This window comes from Centroberyx gerrardi, chromosome 22 (genome assembly GCF_048128805.1).
Source record: "Centroberyx gerrardi isolate f3 chromosome 22, fCenGer3.hap1.cur.20231027, whole genome shotgun sequence".
Classification (NCBI taxonomy): domain Eukaryota; kingdom Metazoa; phylum Chordata; class Actinopteri; order Beryciformes; family Berycidae; genus Centroberyx; species Centroberyx gerrardi.
The window spans coordinates 2,404,217-2,422,285 of NC_136018.1; the positions used below are offsets into that span (position 1 = coordinate 2,404,217).

The window sequence follows — 18,069 nt, forward strand, 5'->3', positions numbered from 1 at the left end:
TTTTGTGCAGTGGAAGCTGACAAATAGCAAAAGATGCATTAATGACAGGTGTACAAAATAGCCTGAATAGCCTGTATCAGTGCTATATAGCACATTCAAATTTTGTAATGCATCAAACTGAATGTTATGGTTCTCTTGCTGTTATTGGGTCCAGGCTGTATTGTGACCAGCGCTGAAAATATATTTAGACTGATCCAGACATTTAAGAAGCTTAGAAAAATGAAGCTGGTATTTTATTGTTTTAGAATAAAGGAGCTTGGATCAGAGATTACAAAAAGAGAACATTTTTTATTTGGTGACTAAATAATAAACGGTCCTTTATTCTCAACAATGACATTACACAGGTAAAGGTTTTCCAGGTAAATTGACACAGATCTTTTTTTAAGAATTTCTCCCACACAGTAACTGAAAAACATCCAAACACTAACTGAAATAAAATGAAAACGTTCAGATATTACTTTAAAGGAATAGTTCACCCAGTGGTGTAGTCTAGTTTATTGTAGTGGGTATACTGTGATGATTCCCTCCCAGCCTCGTACACACCCGTCCCGGAGCGACACCCCATAAGCATAACGCATACAGTACATGCATCCACACATAACTGAGAGCATTCTGAAAGACTGGGTATGTGTTATCAACAACTTATTATAAGCAACACAAGACTTTAACAGCCAATGACATTTACAGCTGGGGAGATTTAAACGCTTTGGACTGATTTTCTACTGTTTTAGTGTTAATCACCATCTAACTACTTTTAGCCTTAGTACACACAACGAAGTACAAATTCACTAAGTCTTTTCAAGTAATATCAGTATAATATAAAAGTACTGTTGGTACTTTTTCAAAGCAGTAATTTGAAAACTGCATTCAAATTATGTTCTGAAAAATTATATCAGTCTGGGATTTCAGATACTGTAGACATAACTTGGAAATAAGGCAGAGTGTTCAATACAGCAACGCCCAATCCAACTCACGCACGGGTGCACACACATACAATTAAATTGATAGTAGGCTAAATGCCCACCAGCCACTTGAGACTACAACCAACATCCACGGCATGTTGTCTTGTTGACAAAGTCAGAGTAACAAGAACTGTACAATCAGCAGATCCATTTAAGGACAGAAAACACTGCAGGAAATAATGGGACCAGATAATGAGAATCACCGCAGCTGTTAGGCAAAATAAGGTGGATTTTAGGTGTGTAAGTGTAATAATAGTGAACTGTACCAGTTCTGGCGAAGTAGCACCATCTGCTGGACATTTTACGTCCTGCTGGTAGATGCCGGATGAAAAAATGAAGAGATGCAGTGTGGCCGCTTTGTGTCTTTACCCCTCAGTATTGTGTCTTTACAAGAGGTGTTAATGAAGGTCTGGCGGCCGCCTTCGGGCTCCCACCTGGCGGGGACTAAAGATTCATGTAATTGCCAGACACGGCTACTGGGTTCATTCGCCTCTGATCCTGTGCAGCTCATCGGTCGGCAGTACTACAGCAGGTAGTAATAAAGTAATAATATCTAATAATAATGACTAGAAAAAAAAGGTTTTGCGAGCTTGTGAGTGAGTGTGTCCTAACAAGCCTGAAATGCGGCATTGAGAGTTGTCAGGGAAAAGTTGAGCACTGTGCATGATAATATTGAATTTCATTTGTAAAGTCAAATGTATTTATGAAATGCATATTATATTCTGAGACTTTATTTTATTATATTATTAGATAGCCTAGGTCTATATCGAGGGCTTGGAGCCAAAGGGGCGTAAGTGTGTTACAATAGATTTTACAGGAGAGCCAAAACGAATTAAACTTGAATCAGCATACTAAGAACAATATTTTAACTTTTTGTGTTATCACGTCTCCCTATGTACTGAAGTTCCTAGCAAATGTTTGTTCCATACTGACTGTTGTAGTCAATTTTGTTGTGTAAATGCTGTCGTTAGTACTTCACCTGCGCACTAGAGGGCGATTAGAGGGCTGTGACTCCCCTACATAGGGGAGTCACAGCCCCGCGCCCTCTAGTGCGCAGGTGATCAGCTGCAGGGAATTAGTAACTGAGGAAGCCACACAGTTTGGTGGTGGGAGGAAACCCACACAAACACGGGGAAAACATGCAAACTCCACACAGAAAGGACCTAAGACGGACCGGGGTTCAAACCCAGGACCTTCTTGCTGTGAGGCAACAGTGCTAACCACTGAGCCACCGTGCAGCCACCTGAGTCCCCCGGAAACATATATATATATACTGAACAAAAATATAAACACAACACTTTTGTTTTTGCTCCCATTTTTCATGAGTTGCAATAAAAGATCTAAGACTTTTTCTATGCACACAAAAGGCTTATTTCTCTCAAATTTTGTTCACAAATTTGTTTAAATCCGTGTTAGTTAACCTCCTCAGTGGGACTACCCACTATGGAAAAAACCCTGAATAAATGAATGAATAAATGAGTGAATGGATCAGATGTTTTATGAGACTCATGGGATTCTGGAGGCATTTATCAATTAACAGGATCTAATGTAAATATCCTTTTGGTTATTGAGGGGAAGCACCTATATAGAATTGTATTTGATCAGTTAAGATACACTTGAATCCTTTATGCTAGAATGAATTTACCATGGGGGACTTGCATTTTACATTCTCTCTGTCTTTTAGGGTCTAGGATGAGGTGAAAAAGGCAAGGATAAGTTAAAAAAGAAGAAAAGATGAAATGTCAAAAAGGAAAAGGCAAGCTCTTGATCCCCTCTACTTTGGATGAAGGATGGAGTTGTAGCAGGGCGGGAAACACACCAGAAGAGAAGAAAGAGTCAAGTCCAGGAGATTCAGCAGTGACACCAGAGGTCTTGTAGCACCCAGATAGATGCTAATTCCAGCTAATACCAGCAATATCCTCTCTCTCAATACATTTGATTCTGATACAATATACATTTGATACAATACAATTTGATCCTTCTGATTCTGATTTGTTGACTGTTTGTTGACTCACAGAAACAGCTAAAACATGCCAACACATAGCTCCTCTGCAGCAGATGCTAACTCTGGGATATGCTTTTCTTCATCTCCTCCTGCCAAAAAAAAAAAAAAAAAAAAAAACGTGCAGAAATTGCATAAAGAGGACTACAGACTTACAGAGCAAAGTCACAGGCCTGATTCTGTCTTCGACCACACCAAGGACACATTAAGAAGACACAAGTTGCAATCTTCATCTGTTTATGATCAACACAGACTAAACTCATCAGATAACCAGGTCAACCCAGTTGTTGCTGGTCCTCCATGTCCACCAATCAGCCCTGTGGATCTGCAGGGCTCCCCCATCAGCACTGAAGGAGGCACAGTGGAAGATGCATGTAGGTATGTGTGTTTGGACTCAGTAACCGAGTCAGGAGACAGACACGATGCCCCAGGAGAAAAGGTGCCACAGGCCTCAGCCGGCCACCCCCCAACCACAGACACCCTGCCAGCCCATTCTCACCTCCGCCTCCAGGACTCCCCCAAGACTGAAGACAGCCCAGTAGAAGATGCATGCAAGGAATTTATGTCAGAAATGGAGCCAGTAGGCAACCACGATGCTCCAGAGGAAATAGTGCCACAGGCCTCAGCTGATATCCTGTTACAAGACAGCTTTGAGAGGTTTATACCTGATATTGCTGTTGATGAAAACAGGGAAACCTACATGTTCCAGTGCACCTACCCAGGCCTGTACCAGTGCAGGGTGACAGGTCTAGTGTTTAACATGAAGGGAGAAGGAGATGTGGTGTACAGGATTGTCCCTTGGAACCGGAGGCTACTAGCCCAGCATAGCAAGAAGCCTGCAGGACCGCTGTTTGACATAAAATGCCACCAGCAGTCTGTCTGTCAACTTCATCTCCCACACTGTGAGATCCGCTCTACAGGTGGATTCTTGTCAGTTGCCCATGTGACAGACAAAAGCACTGGCTTTATTCTTCCCCATAAGATAACAGAAACTCATGTTATTATAAACATCACTGGACTTTCTGGTTTTGGTAATGTCAAGGATGAAAAGTCGCCCCCTGACCCGATCCGGGCGTATGTGTTGCTGTTCTACAACCCCCCGGTTGATCCTGATCTCAGATCCGTGCTCAATGTGTTGTTGCTACCTGGAAACATTGTGCTCCGTGAGGTGTTGAAGGAAAGGAGGGAACGAAATAAAGATGAGAGGTTCATAGAGATACCCCCACACTGTAAACTACACCCAGAGCAGGAGTACAACCTGTCCACTTCTCCTGAAGATGACTCAATTCTAATACAACCAAATGAGGCAGAATTCGACAGTGAATCTGACGACAACTACTTCCCCACTTTCCAGGTGGTTTTAGAACAAATCATGAAAAATATTAAGCTCCTTCTAAAAAACAGTAACAATTCCCAGTGTGTATGGGAAAGGCAAGTTTGTCTTTCGTCAGATGCCGTAAGAAAGCCACAGGATCAGAGCGGTCCGAGTCTCCCTTCAAACGAGAGGCTGTTCTACATACGGAGCAGCTTCATCGATGGGATATCAGGACCTGTGCTCAAAAGTCTGCTGGACAAGCTTTTTGAGAAAACTGTGATAACTGACTCTGAGATGGAATCAGCGGACGAGATGCAAAATCAAAACGACAAGGCTCGTTTTGTCATCGACACAGTAAGGAAGAAAGGGGAAGCTGCAAGTTCAGAGATGATCGCATTTCTGTGCAAGGTAGACCCTTTCTTTAGTGGGCATCTTCGGTTGATCTGACAAAAAACGGTACTATATGCTGATCTGGTGTTTAGAGAGAGATCGTTCTGTAATTGGAGTTTTTTTCCCTGCAACAGCCAATGTATCCCCCTACTGCCAAAGTGTCCTTGAGCAAGGCACTGAACCTGGACACTGCTTGCCCATGTGCTCTGTGTATCTGTAAATGTGTCTTGTTTGTGTCCATACACACAAACAAGAGTTGAAGAGGAAAACTAGTTCATTGCACTTTTCATTTTGGGGATTGTAATTTATCTTCAGGTATCTGATACAGCTTTTAATGAACTATAACCCAATTTCTGTGTTGCTATTGTATTTCTTATGAAGATAAAACATTAACACATCACTAGGGTCTTTATAACTGGGTTAATCCATACATATCATTTTGAATTGTCAATTTATCTATGTGAAGTTGTCAGATTTCCAGTTACATCTTTGTAAGTGCTTCTTTATATGTATCTTTTTATCATCTTTTATTATATATTTTTATATCTGTATTATGCTGTATGTTATTATGCTGCCAATGCTAATGCTAATTCCCCTTGCAGATTAATGAAATACCTGTCTGTATATGTGTAGACCTCTTTAATCTAAATTAATCTACAGTCTATATCAATTTCCTGTATGAAGGTCCTGTGTTAACCTCTGTTCTCTCTGCTGTTTTGAGCTATACATTTGTCAAACCAACTTTTACCATTTCAGGGTTAGGCATTCCCATAGTTACAGTAACAAGTTTGTAAAGTCATCATAGATTAACTCACTCCAATCATGCATACCTTCCAAGCACCTAGAAAATCCTAAATCCATGAATGACTACATTTATTTTCAAGACGTCATGAAGAACATTATTCTTATCCTGATGCATAGTATATTTGAGAACAAAATCATGAAAACTTAAACTTTGACGATTCTTCACGACTTTTTTTTTTTTTTTTAACACTGACCATTGCAGTTGCTGCATTTGACATTTTCATGCAAAGCTCTCAAACAAAGTGTAATTTTAGCCACTGTCCCTCTTGGTCAACTTGGTCTCTTGGTCTTTTCTCAACCAGCAGTGATCACACTGATCACATGATCACCTCAATGGGTAGGAAAAGCAGGTGTGAAAGGCCCAGGCCAGGGATCTCCTCCTACTCCTCCTCCCCCACACTCACCCACAGAATAGCACTCCTGCACTTTATATTTATAATATTTAATACTCCTTATAATATTTAATACTCTTATTCTTACTGTCCATATTGCCCTTCTTACTGGCTCTGGAACTGCTGTACTTTGATATATTTGCCCTTATTTGTGACTCTTTTAGCATTTAATATTTAATATTTTTCTGTTTTTTAAATATTTTTTTTCTTATACCTACTACGTAGTTGTTGCTTGCCTTGTCCTAAGAATTTCATTGTTCAGAATGACCTTGTGTGATACTGTGCATTTGATAAATAAAACACTTTGACTTTGACTTTGGTCATGGGATGGCTTTAAAAAAAGTGAACTCACAAGTTCTGTTTGTGCTAGCATCAACAAAACATTTAGTTTGCACAACATTATCACAGTTTGCCCCTTCCCTGACTACTTCGACAAGAAAATGGTGCAGAGAGAAAAGGTGTGTTCACTTTTACCGTCTCACTTTGCTCACTTTATAAAGTCTGAATCAAAATATATATCACTGTATTTTAAGTGTTCCCAGAAAGGCCCAAAAACGCAATTTTGGAAAGGCCACGCCACTCACACCATAAGTCCGATTGACTTGAAATTTGACACACAAGTCCAGCTGAATATGCTCTACAAAAAAGCCTCTTGGACCATAAAAGTCCGCCATGATGGATTTTTTGCTAATTTGCATAATGTGAAAAACAGTAATGTGACATCTACTTTTTTGATTTTGACTGAATCAACACCAAATTTGGTATACAGCCTTGGGGGACTGCGATACACATTTGTATCATAAATGAGCAAGATCGGTCGAAAAACATGGCTGCCATCAACCAAAATATCTTCGCAATGGGCGGGGCTTAGCAAATATTAGCCATTACTCATTAACCATTTGTCCGATCATCATAAATCTTGGTAGCTAACATCAGTCCGTTTTTGGGAATAGGTCTCCCAAAGCATTTTGAGCCCGACCTATAGGGGGCGCCACAAATGCCACAAACGTGTACCGGAAGACCCCGTGGACGGAATTTCACCAAAATTGGTGTGCATACTCTGGGGGTGAGTATTAACCAAAATCTAAAGTGCCGTATTGATTGGTGCAAGTGGGCATGGCCTATCACATATTTGCTCATAACTCAAGATGCCTTTGAGCAATCCTGATTAAACTCACTGAAGACATCCTGCCCTATCTCCTGAACATACACACCGAGTTTCGTTCAAATCGTTCTCGCGGCTTTAATTTTGGCCAATTGAGCTGCTTCCTTCTGTTGAGCGCAAAAAGGTTTGATCGGCATGACGGTGGCGCTATAATTAACAATCCAAAAAGTGAACATTTTGAAAGGCCACCCCCCCCCCCCCCCCCCACCATGATGGATTTTTTGCTAATTTGCATAATAAAACAGTAATGTGTATGTTGACGGTTTGAAATAAAGATAAAAAAAAAAAAAAAAACACTGTATAGTTCCAGCCTTGAATGTGTCCAGTATGTCTGCTGGAGACATGATGCAGGGTGAGTTACCTGCCCAGTGAAAAATACCAGCATGAAGATGGTGACTGTGATGATGTAGATGATGATCTTCTTCCTCCCTTCTCTCTTCTTGCTGTCTCTCCAGCTAAGGTGCAGAGACCACAGTGGCTCACGCCACCCAGGTCCTTGCAAATGCATAGACACCAAGATATTTTTATTTTAAACCAGGAAGTAAAAGGATATTGAGGTATCTTTGATAGGTTTGGAGTGATTAACATTTAAACTCTTAACAAAACGTGATGTTTTTTTTTTTTTTCTTTCATTTTTCAGCTGCTGCCATAGTCACACATCACAAAATCAAGTGCTGAAACTGCCAGAATCTTGTAGTCTACCTCCAAGTCTCTCTGTAAAAGAAAACTAGTGGAGCTGCTACCTTTCTCAGTGTCGCTTTTAGATTATTGTTTTGACCTTGACTCTACAAAATTGGGGGAAACTCAGTAAATAATGATCAGTGAGATGTAATATTTGGGCTTTCTTCATCATTTATGTATATCTTCCACCAGGAGAAAAATGATCAAAATCAAAAGTTCGAGCCGCCAGCGAACTTCCTGAAATTTGGTTGATTTGACACGGAATGACCCTACTGTCTTTGACCTCTGGATCACTCCTCCTTCTACAGGGAGTCCCGGACAGGAACCGAGGCTGTGGATGAGCTGAACGATTTTATTGTGCTTCTGTATTTCCGTGGAATATATGGAAACATGAAATATGAAATAAAATCAAATTTAACTCTTGCAGATCACAAAACTATTTTAACCCGGGACATACAGACACCACTCACAGAACTATGTTGACGCTACCTGTTGTTTCCGTCGGACGTTTCATACGGACGGACCAGATGAAGTGCGCTTGAAAAATAAGCGGCTAGTAACCAAGAAGAAGTGTGTTAAGTGTTGAGTTCGTAATCAAATTTACTCTCACAACTCAGAATGAAATTTCGAGCAAAGATTATAGATATCGGATGCCTTAATCATTTCACTCGTAAGTGGCTTTAACGTTTATTTATTGGGAAAACAGTCAAATTAGCCAGTTGATGTACGCTAACTTGTTAGCTTGATTGAAGTTAGCCATCGATCGTTCATTTCTGTGCTGTAGGGAGAATGTTCAGCCAAACTTCATTCAAAGATCTGATTCTTTATTCTGTCATTATCGGCAGACTTACATACCTAGTAGAAAATAACTAGTTACGAGTCGTTAGTGTCCATTCTTTAAATCGGCATACATCCAGTTACTTGAAGTATCATTTATTTTAATAAAATTGTAATTTAGAACTGGTTTACCACAAATGACTTCCACCAGAATACACCGAGGTGGGCGGTAGATTGCAGTGTGAACCATAAAGTTAGGATTTTTTTAGTTTTTGTGAATTCATTTGTTTATTTAAAGACCAAGGTTTATGACACTGACGTGCGGGAAGCTGATACTCATTCAGCTTCCCGCACGTCAGTCTCATAATCCTTCTGTTAACAGTTAGGAGATATGGCCCTTTGTAAAATGTCTGAGTTATGTTCTGAAGTTTACTTAGCACATGCAAAACGAAAGCACATGCCAATAAAATATACAGCGACTAATCATACAGCTGTTTAGTGAAACATGAACTTATACACAACACACAAATGTAGCCATATCTGCATATACTTCATCTGGTCATAAAATGATACATAAGGTCAATCATTAGTCAGTTGAAAGTAAATAAAAGCCAGTGTTCATACAGAGGCGGTGCAACTGGGAAACTCAGACGATGCAGTAAAAGTTGAGATTCTATTCAGATAAAGTGAAAGTTTGGTGAGTCATTTGTATGGTGAATTTTCCCATGGCTCCTTGGGATACATAAAAGGTCCTCAGTCATGTGCTACCACATATGCACTTTTGCCGATAAGCAAGACCACATTAAAGTGCCAGATTTGTCAGCGGGTAATTAGCCGCTGTAATGAAGAATATAGCAAAATTAACCGGGTTGAGAGCAGCAAAAATAACTGTCAGTAGCGAGGCGTTTAGGGAACATCGGTAAATTGTAGCGTCTACCGATAGCCTGCACGAGACGTTTAGGGAAAATCGGTACATTGTAGCGTCTACCGATAGCCTGCATGAGGCGTTTAGGGAAAATCGGTAAATTGTAGCGTCTACCGATAGCCTGCATGAGGCTTTTACGGAACATCGGTAAATTGTAGCGTCTACCGATAGCCTGCATGAGGTTTTTACGGAACATCGGTAAATTGTAGCGTCTACCGATAGCCTGCATGAGGCGTTTAAGGAACATCGGTAAATTGTAGCGTCTACCGATAGCCTGCATGAGGCTTTTACGGAACATCGGTAAATTGTAGCGTCTACCGATAGCCTGCATGAGGCGTTTAGGGAAAATCGGTAAATTGTAGCGTCTACCGATAGCCTGCATGAGACGTTTAGGGAAAATCGGTAAATTGTAGCGTCTACCGATAGCCTGCATGAGGCGTTTAGGGAACATCGGTAAATTGTAGCGTCTACCGATAGCCTGCATGAGGCGTTTAGGGAACATCGGTAAATTGTAGCGTCTACCGATAGCCTGCATGAGGCGTTTAGGGAACATCGGTAAATTGTAGCGTCTACCGATAGTTTGCATGTGAGGCGTTTAGGGGACATCTGTAATTTGTAGCTACAAAAATAACCTGGGTTACACTTACGTTATCGTGTGTTACTGGACATGTAACTAACTTTGCAGTCTGAGCCATCGTACATATGTGCTGTATCACACTGCAGCACTTCATTTTTCTATTAGGATATTTATTTTGTTGAGGAAAAAGGACTGAAAAAAGTTTTTTTTTTTTTTAAGGATTTTTTTTAACCATTGGTTTTGGCCGCGATGCCCCAATAAATTTGTATTTATCAAACGCCAAAGTGGCCTTGCCCTAAAAATGTCTGTTAATCCAACACACGCACTGTTTATATGATGCTCAAACTGCTGTCTGTTTAATGAAGCGTATTTTTAACAGACTTCTCTAATTGTCTCATTATTGTGTCACTTCCTGTCCAGGTGTTGTGACGACCATCTCGAAGCTGACGAAGACGTGCGTCCTGCGGCTGACTGCAGACAACCTGTTCTTCGTCCTGTCTGGTAAAGTGGCCAACGGAGGAGTCAGCATGTGGTGTGAGCTGTCACAGGTACAAGGTCCACTTCAACGCTTGATTTTGCCAATTTGGAAATGTGGTTTGCAGCAAAGCATGAAAAACAATACATAGTCACAGTAAACAATGTATAGAAGGAAACAGAAAAACGGTTTAAAATGTCTGGAGTTCTCCTTTAAACCTGTCTAATGTAGCTTGTTGTTGCGGAAACCATGAAGGAATAACATTTTTAGGTCATGGAAGCGCTCTGACTATAGGGCTGCAACTAACGATTATTTTCATTATCGATTAATGTATCGACTATTTTTTCAATTAATCATTTAGTCTATAAAATGTAAAAAAAAGTAATGACAAATGCCATCAAAGTTCCCAGAGCCCAAAGTGATTCTTCAGATTTCTTCCTCAGTCTGACCAGCAGACAAAAAACACAAAGTATTGATTTTATAATGAGATGAAACAGAGAAAAGCAGCAAATCTTAGTGTTTGTGAATCTTTAACCAGTAAATGTTTGGTACTTTTACTTGATAAATGACTAAAACATTTATCAATGTGGCCTTGGTGCCCTAATCGTTTCAGCTCTAGTTCTGACATAGTTATGGAAAGTCAGTTAAAAGTGCCTGGAATTACCTCAGGACCATGGTGGGAATCCTGTTCTACTTAATACTCTAATGCCACCCATGCTCTCTTTTATTCATATTCTATTTTTCTTTGCTGTATCCTATTATTTGCTGCAGCCACCCAGTTTTCTCACAGGGATCCTAAAAGTTTCAGTTATGTTTTTCCTGTTATTGAACCTGTCGATGTCGCTCTGTCTCCCTCCCCGTTTCCAGGCCAACTTCTTCGACGAGTACCAGATGGAGGGCGTGTCGGCCGAGGCCAATGAGATCTGTCTGGAGGTGACGCCGGAGAACCTGTCCAGAGCGCTGAAGACCGTCCAGAACGCCAAGGCCGTCAAGGTCAAACTGACCAGGAAACACTGTCCCTGCCTCACCGTCGCCGCTGAGCTGGTGAGACGCAGCTCGCTCCGTCTGACGTCTACCTTACATTCATATAGCTGACAGAAAATAGTGGTAATCCGCATCCATATATATATATATTTTATTTTGTTTCCATCTTTGGTGTTCATTATCACATGAGATATCTCAGACAAAGCTGATTGTATTTTCTGTGAATTCTTTTTATTGGGTTTTCCTGTGTGAGTGTCAGGACAGTTAAACATCCTTCATACTCACAGCACTGCTGTTAGAAGAAAACAACAAAAGAAAACAAAGAATGACATTCACAAAAAGAGGAAAAGAAGGTACATGGACATAAAAAAATTAAAAATTCCTCTCTCCCTCCTCCATCTCTCCTCTCCTCTATCTCGCCTCTTCCTCTCCATCTCTCTTCTCCTCTATCTCGTCTCTTCCTCTCCATCTCTCCTCTTCCTCCTCCATCTCTCCTCTTCCTCTCCATCTCTCCTCTTCCTCCTCCATCTCTCCTCTCCCTCCTCCATCTCTCCTCTCCCTCTCCATCTCTCCTCTCCCTCTTCCATCTCTCCTCTCCTCCATCTCTCCTCTTCTTACTCCATCTCTCATCTTCCTCCATCCTTCCTCTTCCTACTCCATCTCTCCTCTTCCTCCTCCATCTCTCCTCCTCCTCTCTTCTTCCTCCTCCATCCCTCCTTTTCCTCCCTGTCTCTTCTCCCTCCTCCGTCTCACCTCTCCTCCATCTCTCCTCTTCCTCCTCTGTCCCTCCTCCTCCTCCATCCCTCCTCTTCCTCCTCCACCCCTCCTCTTCCCCATCTCTCCTCTCCTCCATCTCTCCTCTTCTTACTCCATCTCTCATCTTCCTCCATCCTTCCTCTTCCTACTCCATCTCTCCTCTTCCTCCTCCATCTCTCCTCCTCCTCTCTTCTTCCTCCTCCATCCCTCCTTTTCCTCCCTGTCTCTTCTCCCTCCTCCGTCTCACCTCTCCTCCATCTCTCCTCTTCCTTCTCTGTCCCTCCTCCTCCTCCATCCCTCCTCTTCCTCCTCCACCCCTCCTCTTCCCCATCTCTCCTCTTCCTCCTCCACCCCTCCTCCTCCTCCACCCCTCCTCTTCCTCCTCCATCTCTCCTCTTCAGCCCACCCTGTCCAGCATCAGTCGGGTCGTTACTCACGACCTCCCGGTGGACGTCATCCCCAGAAGACTGTGGGCCGAGTTCAAAGAGCCCAGCATGCCGGACTTCGATGTGAGAGAGAGAGAGAGAGAGAGAGAGAGAGAGAGAAGAGAGAGAGAGAGAGAGACGGACACTTTTATTATGTTCAGGGTTTAAGGATTCAATCATTCCCGTTGTTGACATATTTTTAGTAGAGCTGGTCGATATGGTTGAAGTCAATATCACAATAATCAGTAAGATTATTTTCGATATCGATATATATATCACGATATGGCTCACGTATGAAAAATCACGTTAAATAATCAAATTAATGTTCATCCCATTGAACTGAATGGTAATGTTAGGTGTGATGTCAAACAAAACTGAAAATTTTAAATAATATTCCATTTCTGACCATACTCCATTTTGTCAGAGTTTTTAAATAAAACTGGCTTGTCATCATCAGTTCAGGCGGCAGAATTGTGTGCCACGATTTCCCGAAATCACCATATCATCACCACATGATTCACGATAACCGATAATATTGAATCACGGCCCAGCTCTTCTTCTTCCGAGTCTAGTTGTTTGGATTATTTTTATGGCAGATCTGTATTGGAAGAGAGAGAAAGCAGAAGCGACCGTAGGAGTGAAGATGATGATGTGACTGTTGGTGTTTCCTTGCAGGTCAGCATCTATCTTCCTCCTCTGAAGACCATGAAGAACGTTGTGGACAGGATGAAGAACCTGTCCAACTTCCTGGTACAGTTACTTCCTCCAGACGTATATTTAAATACTAACAAAGAATTAAATATCTTCAATAAAGTAATAACAGCAAGTTATGCAGGGTTTTTAAAAAATTATTTGATGAAAATATTTTGATGCAGCTGTAAAATTATACAGAGGTATTGACAGATTGTTTTTTTTTGTTTAAACTTTTTATTAAGTAAACAAATTATATTCCTGGTATCTGAGACTTTTTCCAATTTTGACAATAATGTACAATTTTCGCAGCAATTATCCCACGCATAGAAGGAAAAAAAAAAAATAGAGGAAAACCCCCAATGTTCCCCTCATTTCTGTATCGACAGATTCTTAACATCCACTGATATTTAGTGGAGGCAGAGATGTGAAGTAAAGAAAAGAAAATAAGAGTTACGTAGTTTCACAAAAACACATGAATGGGTCCGGCGGTTGTGTCAGTTTTATTTTATTCATGTATTACATTACTTCCATCTCCAGTTGGTTACCTCATGCATGTCCACTCTTATATTAAAGCAGGACGGGGTTAATGCAACATGGGAAACATCCTGCTCACTTATAGATTCAGAGCTTTCATTGGTTATGTTCAGTTTTTTGCAGATTTTTGTTTCTTTATTTTTGGTTGTTGACTTGGTCTAAAATCCAAATCCAGGTAGCATTTAAAAAGTTGTAAAAAAGTCTTAAATTTGGCTTTCTGTTAGTGAGCTAATTTAAAGGTCCCATCTGATGTAAAGCAGGACTCCCTCTCCTCTGTGATGATAAAGGAGTTGGATGTGTATCTAAACATGGTGAAAGTATCAAAACTAAATCCACACAATCCATATTAGAAAAGCGAGCCTCTAAACGAGCCGTTTGGACTTCCGTAACTTTGTGGCGTCACAAAGGTTCGCTCATTATCATTTCTGTAAGAAATAATAGACTAACAAAGTGTTTTTTTCAAAGCGGTCGAGCGGTCGTCATCGTTTATTACCGGAGAGTTTTCCCTACCTGTAGCCGCCGGGCCGCGGCGTCTCACGTTTCGCTCTCGAAACGGTTAGCCAATCGGAACGGAGGGGTCGTGAATATTAATGAGCCTTAAAGACACGGCGACAGAAACGGCCTGTTCTTGGTAAGGCTCAGAGAGATGCTGGAAAATGAACGTGGAGAAATGGATTGAGAGTGTTTTTGGTTCATGACACCACACACACAGCTTTGAATGGACAGAAAGACACAAAATAAAACTCTGGACAGTAGATTATGGGACTTTACTGAATACCATCGACCCAACGATGGATCAACCGTTCTCCAAGCTTTATTTCTGAGATTTTTATTCCTGTCATCTTTCTAATAAAAGTTGTAGAGAACTGAAGCTTTGAATCAACTTCTCCTCCATTTTTAACTGTTGAATGATGAAACTAAATCACATCAGAACGGAAACTAGGAAGCGCAGAAATCTGATTGGCTGCTGACGGCCGGCGACGGTGAAAAGTTCAGCTGGCTGAGCGTCCGATCATCAGCTGAGTTTCCAGCTCTCTCCAAGAGACAGCGCTCTCCAGAAATAATAATGAATCTGTCTTTTATGGAGGCCGCATAACCAAAACATGCTCCTCATGACTGATGAATAACGGCAGATTATTATTTTAGGAGAGTGCTGGCTGTATTTTCAAATGCCTTTGTCTCTGTGTGTGTGTGTGTGTGTGTGTGTGTGTGTGTGTGTGTGTGTGTGTTTGCATGCCACCTTGTACATCAAAATCGCCCTGTGGGTTCTGACATCTGTTAACTTCCGACAAGACTGACATCTCATCTCTTTCAAGCTCTTCAAAAAACAAAACACCCTTTTGTGCGTGTGTGCGTGCGTGCGTGCGTGCATGCGTGCGTGTGTGTGTGTGTGTGTGTGTGTTTGCACGTCAACATCACTGGAAACGGAGTGGTGTGACATCTGTTAACCGCACAACGAGATACACATCTTTTCATCAGGTGATGGAGGCCAACCTGAGCGGAGAGATGAACCTGAAGATCGAGACGGACCTGGTCTCTGTCACCACTCACTTCAAAGACCTGGGGAACCCTCCCTGGGGTAAAACAGCTGCTTTACTTTTATTCATCCTTTATTCATCCTTTATTCATCCTTTCCATCCGGCTTCACATTCACACCGTTTTGTGACGGCCGCTTTTCATTTCCCTCGTTACTTCTCTGCTTCTTCCCTCCTCTCTCATTTCTCCTTCCTTCCTGCTTTCTCGTCTCCCCCTCTCTTTTTCACCCTACCTCCCTCCTTCCTTTCTATCCATTCCTTCCTCTTCGTCGTTACTCTTTTCCTCCCCTTTCTTTTGTATTTTCCTCTTTCCCTCCCCCTTCCATTTCTCTCCTCCTTCCTCCATTCGTCCTACACTGATCTCTCCTTCCTCCTCCACCCTCCTTAATTTTTTCCTTCGTTCCGTCTTTCCTCCCTCCTACCCTCCTTTCTTTCCCTCACTTCTCCCTTTCTCCTACTCCTTCTTTCTACTTTCCATCCCTTTCTTCCCTCCTTCCTCTCTCCTTTGTTACTCCCTCCCTCCCGTTTCAGTTCTCTCTCCTCCTTCCTCCCTCCTTCATCTCTCCCACCCTCCTTCCTTTATCCCACCCACGTTCCTCCATCTGTCTTCCTCTTTCCTTCTTCCTCCATTCCTCCTCAGTCCATCCTTCCTCCCCACCTATCTAACCTCTCTTCCTCCTACTTTTTCTCCCCCCCCCCTCTTTCCTCTCTCCAGGTGATGATGATGACGATGGATCTCAGGATGGGGGCGGGTCCCGGAGCAGAGACCCAGACTCCATGGCTCAGGCCCGGGTCGACATCAGGAAGCTGCAGCAGTTCCTCATGGGACAGCAGGTCAACCCCAGCAAGGCCATGTGCAGTAAGTCAACCCACACACACACAACCCATACAGCAATATCGACAGATAGATGTGTGTGTGTTGGTTTGTTTTGAGCGTCAACATGGCGGCGAGGCAGAAGAAGAAACACACTCTACAGTATAAATTAAATCAGAAACTGATCTGAAAACCAGGCTTCCTCTGGTTTCTCTTTGATTCGGTCGGACCGTCGTCTCTGTGTTCGCCGCTAGCTTCTACAGAACAAACGTAGGAACGCCTCTGATTGGCTGAACGGACGCTGACGAATCCGTCCGTCTAGAAATCTCATTGATGGAGATCTCATTTTAGAATAAAACTCATTTGTTCCTGAAAGCCTCACTTTATCGCTTCACTTTGCGTTTTTGCCTGATTGTCCCACCAGATGGTGCTAGTGCATCATGAATTATAGGCCTTCTCCTATATAGTACACAGTTTATTTTGTGTTCCCAAGAAATACTTCAGGGATAGTTTTTGTTTAAAAAAAATAACAACCTTAAATTATGCTAAGAAATTACTAGTGGATCAGAAGATAATAACCAATAGCTGTTGCTTTCACACAGTATTGAGGACTAAAATCACTTTAATTACATAGACAAACTATACAGTAGACTATACATATCACTTTATATTTATACTTTTCATATTTTAATTAATGCTCTTATCATAGTTAAGGTCTTATTTGATAACATCTGTCTTCTGTTTATTCCAAATAAACTGGAAACATAAAAGGTTTCATCATAGGTTGGATCAATATCAGTCAGTGATAGAGAGCAGCAAATCAGACTTTTTTTTTTTTTATCTGAAAATGTCACATATTACTTTAACCAGGTGGTCGTAAATGGGACACAAAGAAAATAAATTGCATTAATGAAGTATCCAAATAACTGAGATTTTGGTTAACTGGATATGTGTATTATACATGCAGCAACTCAAAAACCAAATATTTTGTAAAAGACTTAAACTTCCTACTATCCTTTAAAGAATACCATAAATTATCAATCATTTTATAAGAACAGGTGTCAGATATTTCAAATGATCTTCCCCTCTTCCTTCCAGATATCGTCCACAACAGGATCATCCACCTGATCCTGCTCCATGAGGACGTGTCCCTGCAGTACTTCATCCCCGCTGTGGCGTAGGCGCTCCTCGTCCACAGCAGAGGAGTTGCTTTCTTTAAACTGTCGGCTCGGGGCCCACAACGGGCCGGGGAGCGGCTGCTGGTGTTTCCCACCTGGCGAGAGGACGTTTTCTGTCATCTGGGACCCGGGGTGAGAATAAACTCACTGAGTCTGGGAGCCGGTCAGTAGTTTTGCTGGACCTGATGTCAGGTTGGTTCCAGTCCTCATGGTAAACCCCAGGAAGACTTTCCACACTGACTTGTATCTGTGTTGTCAGTAAACACTGTTTATACAGTATATATTTACGTATATATAAATGCACATCTGCTAAGTTAGCCCTATGGCTCTATGCTGCATCTACTTACTATGCGTAGTATAAACAACTCCAGTGATGTAGATTAAATTATTCTGATCTTGCTGTGAAATTCCTAGTGAAACTAGGAGAACTATGACAGTTATACTTTCAGGTGATGCAGCTTGCCCTCTGGCAGCCATATTGGAGGTCCACAGCTCTTTGGCAGAAGTGGCTGTGAGCAACTGATTGTGCTTCTAAATGTACAACTTGGTCATCTCAACATAATTAAATAGACATGGTTAATTTCTGTGCTGTTTTTGACTGGGAACTGCTCATTTCATCATTGATACATCTCATTTAGTGTTTAGATGTCAGCTTGTTAGCTAGCTAAGCATCACTGTCTTGTTA

The 18,069-nt window shown here is 41.7% G+C and overlaps 2 protein-coding genes across 3 annotated transcripts; both read left to right on the plus strand.

The window, feature by feature from the left end:
• The first annotated feature begins 1,303 nt into the window (after positions 1-1,303).
• On the plus strand, positions 1,304-4,726 carry LOC139931833 (caspase recruitment domain-containing protein 8-like). The gene is made up of 2 exons (XM_078291523.1): positions 1,304-1,494; positions 3,217-4,726. Exons 1-2 carry the CDS (start codon positions 1,304-1,306, stop codon positions 4,724-4,726), a joined length of 1,701 nt encoding a protein of 566 aa, XP_078147649.1.
• Positions 4,727-8,242: 3,516 nt separating this feature from the next.
• hus1 (HUS1 checkpoint clamp component) lies at positions 8,243-17,970 on the plus strand. Of its 2 annotated transcripts, XM_078291433.1 has the most exons (8): positions 8,243-8,381; positions 10,411-10,538; positions 11,333-11,509; positions 12,607-12,714; positions 13,306-13,380; positions 15,337-15,436; positions 16,108-16,251; positions 17,305-17,970. In XM_078291433.1, exons 1-8 carry the CDS (start codon positions 8,330-8,332, stop codon positions 17,385-17,387), a joined length of 867 nt encoding a protein of 288 aa, XP_078147559.1. In that variant the 5' UTR covers positions 8,243-8,329; the 3' UTR covers positions 17,388-17,970. The 2 variants fall into 2 exon arrangements, with proteins under 2 accessions (XP_078147559.1, XP_078147560.1); XM_078291434.1 differs by lacking the exon at positions 15,337-15,436.
• The last annotated feature ends 99 nt before the right edge of the window (positions 17,971-18,069 follow it).

Coding starts and splice junctions, on each gene's coding strand:
- LOC139931833 (XM_078291523.1), top strand. CDS start 1,304: ATGCAGTGTGGCCGCTTTGTGTCTTTACCCCTCAGTATTGTGTCTTTA. Junction 1,495..3,216: donor GGTCGGCAGTACTACAGCAG/GTAGTAATAAAG, acceptor TGATCAACACAG/ACTAAACTCATCAGATAACC.
- hus1 (XM_078291433.1), top strand. CDS start 8,330: ATGAAATTTCGAGCAAAGATTATAGATATCGGATGCCTTAATCATTTC. Junction 11,510..12,606: donor TCACCGTCGCCGCTGAGCTG/GTGAGACGCAGC, acceptor TCTCCTCTTCAG/CCCACCCTGTCCAGCATCAG. Junction 15,437..16,107: donor CCTGGGGAACCCTCCCTGGG/GTAAAACAGCTG, acceptor TCCTCTCTCCAG/GTGATGATGATGACGATGGA.